The 6,883-nt window shown below is 36.0% G+C and overlaps 1 protein-coding gene across 1 annotated transcript in view; it reads left to right on the plus strand.

Moving 5' to 3' along the window:
• LOC110460862 (putative beta-hexosaminidase) overlaps positions 1–6,883 on the plus strand; it is a 53,223-nt gene that overhangs the window by 23,620 nt on the left and 22,720 nt on the right. The window contains exons 2-4 of the mRNA XM_021514056.1: positions 2,299–2,994; positions 4,262–4,704; positions 5,901–6,707. Of these exons, the coding sequence (XP_021369731.1) occupies positions 2,299–2,994; positions 4,262–4,704; positions 5,901–6,707 (1,946 nt within the window). The remainder of the gene's footprint in view (positions 1–2,298; positions 2,995–4,261; positions 4,705–5,900; positions 6,708–6,883) is intronic.

The following is a 6,883-nucleotide window of genomic DNA, read 5'->3' on the forward strand; positions in this document are numbered from 1 at the left end:
CTGAACCTAAATACTGTAAATATATCACACACAGACTCTGACCAGGACTTTACGTGAACATTAATACTGTCAATATATCACACACAGACACTGACCAGGACTTTACGTGAACCTAAACACTGTCATTATATCACACACAGACACTGACCAAGAGTTTACGTGAACCTAAACACTTACAATACATCACACACAAACACTGACCAAGACTTTACGTGAACCTAAACACTAACAATATATCACACATAGATACTCACCAAGACTTTACGTGAACCTAAACACTAACAATATATCACACATAGATACTCACAAAGACTTTACGTGAACATAAATACTGTCATTATATCACACACAGACACTGACCAGGACTTTACGTTAACATAAACACTAACACTATATCACACACAGACACTCACCAAGAATTTACGTGAACCTAAATACTGTCATTATATCACACACAGACTCTGACCAGGACTTTACGTGAACTTAAATACTGTCCTTATATCACACACAGACACTCACCAAGAGTTTACGTGAACCTAAATACTGTCATTATATCAAACACAGACACTGACCAAGACTTTACGTGAACATTAATACTGCCATTATATCACAAACAAACACTGACCAAGACTTTACGTGAACCTAAACACTAACAATATATCACACACAGACACTCACCAAGACTTTACGTTAACGTTTACACTGACAATATATCACACACAGTCACTGACCAAGACTTTGCGTGAACCCTAGCAATAACATCTATATTACACACAGACACTGACTAAGACTTTTCGTGAACCCTAGCAATAACATATATATCACACACAGACACTTACTAAGACTTTGCGTGAACCCTAGCAATAACATATATATCACCCACAGACACTGACTAAGACTTTGCGTGAACCCTAGCAATACCATCTATATCACACACAGTCACTGACCAAGACTTTGCGTGAACCCTAGCAATAAAATCTATATCACACATAGTCACTGACTAAGACTTTGCGTGAACCCTAGCAATACCATCTATATCACACACAGTCACTGACCAAGACTTTGCGTGAACCCTAGCAATAAAATCTATATCACACATAGTCACTGACTAAGACTTTGCGTGAACCCTAGCAATACCATCTATATCACACACAGACCCTGACTAAGACTTTGCGTGAACCCTATCAATAACATCTATATCACACACAGACACTGACTAACACTTTGCGTGAACCCTAGCAATAACATCTATATCATACACAGACACTGACTACGACGTTGCGTGAACCATAGCAATAACATCTATATCACACACAGACCCTGACTAAGACTTTGCATGAACCCTAGCAATAACATATTTATCACACACAGACACTGACTAAGACGTTGCGTGAATCCTAGCAATAACATCTATATCACATACAGACCCTGACTAAGACTTTGCGTGAACCCTATCAATAACATCTATATCACACACAGACACTGAATAAGACGTTGCGTGAACCATAGCAATAACATCTATATCACACACAGACCCTGACCAAGACTTTGCTTGAACCCTAGCAATAACATCTATATCACACACAGGCACTGACTAAGACTTTGCGTGAACCCTAGCAATAACATATATATCACACACAGACCCTGACCAAGACTTTGCTTGAACCCTAGCAATAACATCTATATCACACACAGACACTGAATAAGACGTTGCGTGAACCATAGCAATAACATCTATATCACACACAGACCCTGACTAAGACTTTGCATGAACCCTAGCAATAACATATTTATCACACACAGACACTGACTAAGACGTTGCGTGAACCCTAGCAATAACATCTATATCACACACAGACACTGACTAAGACTTTGCGTGAACCCTAGCAATAACATATATATCACACACAGACCCTGACCAAGACTTTGCGTGAACCCTAGCACATCATTGTTAATGATGTGTTTTATTTATAAGCATTTGTTAAACTCAGCTCCAGTTTATTTATACACTTTCACATAGTCGATACCAATCATCAACGGTTTGAGGATGACCTCTTAGGTTCATGTGTTGACCTCTTAGGGTCATGTGTAGTATTTGCTTTATCACTTTACTTGAACAATTCTAGAGGCCTAGTGCACCTTCTAAATAACATCATTTAAATGTCAATATTGTATTACTGAATAAAACTTAGTCAAAAGCATAAAAATATCCTACATCTGAACAATTTTAATGCATTTTTTACAGCAGTGCCCGGTGCTTATATATTTTGATAAATACTGAGTTTATTAATATTTCAGGCTTTACATCAGCAAATGTGGCAGATATCGCCCGGAACCTTACGGCTCACTACGAACTGATAAACCACAACCCTGGCGGTACCTATTATGCTTCAATTATTCTCAGCAACCGCGGTAATACAATCATAACCTCTGATGGGGAATGGAGCCTTTATTTTTGCCACGAAAATCTCATAGAATTTGAACGATTTAACACCAGCACCGGACAATACATCAACCCCACCAGCCGAGGTGGCTTTTTGTTGTCACACATTGGAGGATGCATGTACAAGTTTACTCCAGATCCTCTTAGATTTAAAAATATAATGCCTAACACCATGAGACGTATAACGTTTTTGGCTGCAGCGTCTATCAGTGGTATTTTCGATGTTTATCCGAATTTCTACATAGCAAATAGCATGCAATCCTCGGCCTTGATACAAAATACAAAGATTTATCGTTATTTCGTTTCTCCATTTACAAACATCTTTCAATATACGAGAGACCCGCCAAGAGATCCAATTTTGCCCGTATCGCCTACTAGAAGTTACATGGTACTAGCAAATCAAACCGTCCACGAACTTGAAGCAGGCGACATCCTACCCACGCCTTTATTGAAAACCGCTCACCATGGCAAAGTTTTGATTGACAAAAGCTGGAGGTTCTATTCACCAGTAGTTGGGCCGGAAGTAGACAGCCTGATGCCTTATTTCACAGGTAAGTTTTCCATTAATACAACACGCGTTCACTGAGGCCATATTTCAATTATTCAATAATTTAAATCATTAGAACTTCTTTAGAATAAGTAGGTACAAAGGTGAGCATGACTGCATAACCAATAAGAGTACCTACGTTATACCGCTATAAGGAAGATATATACCTCACTTGTGACAGTATTCACTACTTCTATATGCATTTGTTACACTTTTGTTACTTGATTACACAATTTGACGATTTCAAGATGATTATTTTCAATTTTCCTGCATATAGCTTTCGCTTCCAGCCGGCCGAAAGGCTTGCGTTAACATTATCGTATTTGTAAGTAGTGATGTAAGGTTTCAAGGCGAATGTTTATGCTGTGATCTGGTTTTTCATGTTTCATAATAAAGGGGCAGAATATTTTTGACAATTTTTCAATTATCAATTATCATTTTTCAAATGATATTGCAGCTTCGTTATCATTATTAGCTGTCTACAGTAGAAATGACCCGACTCTGAAAAACAAGGCACATGTCGAGGAAATGTAAACACAGCGGATTTACCCTACACAACACATATATACATGTATATATATTTGTAAACTGCATTACATTTACAATACATATAAAGTACTTAGAAGTGTATAAACCTCTTTTTTCTATGTATGTCACTTGTGTGAAAACCATGGTTACCACATCAAAAATTACCAAAACATGCTATTTTTGACCTAAAATTTGACCCCCGCAACTAGTAATTTTTTTCCTAAGTTCTGTATGAAATTAATGATTACCTGCTTGGTTGCAGAATAATATGGGTCCCAGTAAAGTTGTAAAACTTGATTTTTTGCGATTTTGCGTCGTGTGCTGTTGTTAAAATTTTACCTCCTGTAAAGCTAGCTTTTCATGTGTAGGCACCCTTTCGGGTTATGGCCAAAATTTTGATCTCGAACCAAAACCTTTTTTTTTTTTTTTTTTTATAAATGTGAAGCTCACATAGCCCACTTCATCATGCTTATACCAATTTTAGTACAGTTTTGTTTTTATATTTTTTTTTACATATCTTTATACAGGGGCTAGCCATTTAACAAAAATATCACCCATGGCCACAACCCTGTACTGTAGACTGCTACCTATATATCTATATAAGCAATACTCATCCAACGATCATTTGTTTGTTTGGGCCGGTGTCTATGTTGTACCATACTGTCGTTACATGTAATTGTTATGTTACCTAATATTTATATATACATTATATTATGACCAATGATGATATTCGTCTTATTTAGCAAAACTGGATATACCCCGAACGAAGGACATCAGAACGGAAAACGTTATCTTGTTCGAATTCAATTCTGCCCCATCTTTCGTGGAAAATAGCGATGAATGGTACAACCTTACTACCAGTGTTACCAATAAATACGTCAAAATCGTAGGTAAAACAACGCACGGATGGCTGAACGGTTTCCAAACCCTTTTAAACATCCTGGAAGAGAAAGTACAGCAAGACGGAACACAATATTTCGAGGCGCCTTATCTGCATATAGTTGACGCGCCTCGATTCAAACACCGGTCACTTCTTCTAGACGTGGCTTCGCAATTTGTGCCATTGCCGAATATAATGAAGCTACTCCATATGATGGCCCTGGTAAAACTCAACAAACTTCAACTATTATTAGCCAATGACTACGGTATCCGCCTTGAGATTGACACCTTGCCAGGTTTTCACAAAGTAAGTGCAACTTTTTATAAGTGTCGTTATATTATATCATAAAACTTAAGGTGCGTGCATAGGTAGCTTCCTGTGTGATAAAATAGTAATACAAATGTTTGCAATGGTTAACAGAACCAGGTATGAGGCTACGGACACGATAGGCAACATGTATCGGTGCTATATAACGTCTGTTGTGACGAACACTGTGGTGCCCTAGTTCTGTCTCCGATCTACCAGTTAACATTGTTACATTAGTTTTTTGTATTAATAATATGAGAAGATATCGACAGTATGTGAGTATAAAAAATAGTATGTCGACCTTTTGGAAGTATTATCGACACTCTTAAGCCGGTGGTAGAAATATTCCACATGTGTGAATAGTAATTTTATAAAGTACAAATTCTTGTTACTGAATTTCATTAAGTGTTTAAAATCATTGTGTGAATCTTTATCTTATCAAATAAGGTTTTTGATTAATAAATTTGTATTTTCAACCCAAAACAACGCCGTCTACATTTAATAAAAGTTCCTCATAAAATATATAAACCATTCATATAAAGTCATATTTTATAATTAGCCTTCATGTGTAGATTGCACCATAAGTAAATAACGGTACTTATTTTTTAGATGTCAGTCAGTATGTCTCTGGCACTTATACATTTATTTAACCTTACATTTAGATTTGCTCACTTTAAACGATGGCATTTATTTATTATACTTTGTATATATATAGTATCTTTATAATCGGTGATATGTATATATTATACTATGTATCTATATAGTATCTGTATAATCGGTGACATGTATATATTATACTATGTATCTATATAGTTTCTGTAAAAACAATGACATGTATATACATTATAATACTATTATCTATATAGTATATTTATAATCGATGGCATTTATCTAATATACTTTGTATCTTTATCAGATCTGTATATTAACTTGAATCATAAACTTAATTACCTATCTATGTCCAATAGACAATATTATTTTTGAGGCTTTTTTTCAATCAAGAATTTTCAAAACGATAGCGTATCTGTTATATCGATAAAGGATACCATTTTAGATTTTTATTTTTTTTAATTTTAATCTGTAAAAAAAGATGAATTGTTTTCAAGACATGCAATTTAACTGTGGCAATATATGTTTTTTTTTATTTCAGCGTAAGTATGTGCATGAACTATTCATTGCTTTTGTTATTATTAAAGGTGGGTTCGAAAAGGTGCCACGACGAATCTGAACAGTCGTGTCTGTTTTCACAGTTAGGATCTGATCCATCAGGCACTGGAACAGGGTCAGGATATTACACAGCCAAGGAGTATCAGCAACTCCTTTCTTTGGCGAAACAACTACACATTGAAATAATCCCTATGTGGAGTTTTGACAGTAATATGCGGGCATCAGAAATAGCCATACGGGCCTATAGTAAAGCAAGCAGAAATCAAACAATGAACTGGAGTCTACCAGAGTTAGATAAGACATCTCTTCTCAAACCAAACCTTTTCAGGATTGGAAAAATAGATATTTGTGCGGATGAAACAGTGGCGTTTATCAGAACCATAATATCAACCATAAAGTCCTATCATTCAGCAGCTAAATACCCCCTAAAGACATTTGGTATTGGTGGCGAGGACACAGATCCTGAGGCATGGTATAATAAATGTCTCTTACGTAACAAGTTAAACAATGAAAATAATCCTTATGTGTTTAGTAAACTTCAATTTAACATAAAGCTATCAAACATTTTCATTGAACACAACATTACTCTGAACGCTTATGACAACCAGTTTTCGGCGTTTCCAACGAGATGTAAAAACGCTTTGGATTGCACGGACTGGTTTACACCTTATAACCTTACGAAATGGATAAAAAACGACAATTTTAAACTTTCAATAACTCATCGGGATCCCAGAGTAATGTTTATGACGAGACAGCGAATGATGCGACCTAACGACACCACTGGAGTACACGATAGAGAAACAAAGATGAGAATGTTCCAGAGAAATGGATACCCGGTAAGATTTGTTTGTACCTAAGAATATTAATTTTCTTTTTTCTTTGCTTTGTTATGTCCTCCTCACTGGTAATGCTATTTTCTTTTTTCTTTACGTTGTTTTGTCCTCCTCACTGGTAATGCTATTTTCTTTTTTCTTTACTTTGTTATGTCCTCCTCACTGGTAATGCTATTTTC

Source organism: Mizuhopecten yessoensis, unplaced genomic scaffold (genome assembly GCF_002113885.1).
Source record: "Mizuhopecten yessoensis strain PY_sf001 unplaced genomic scaffold, ASM211388v2 scaffold10499, whole genome shotgun sequence".
In the NCBI taxonomy this organism is placed as follows: domain Eukaryota; kingdom Metazoa; phylum Mollusca; class Bivalvia; order Pectinida; family Pectinidae; genus Mizuhopecten; species Mizuhopecten yessoensis.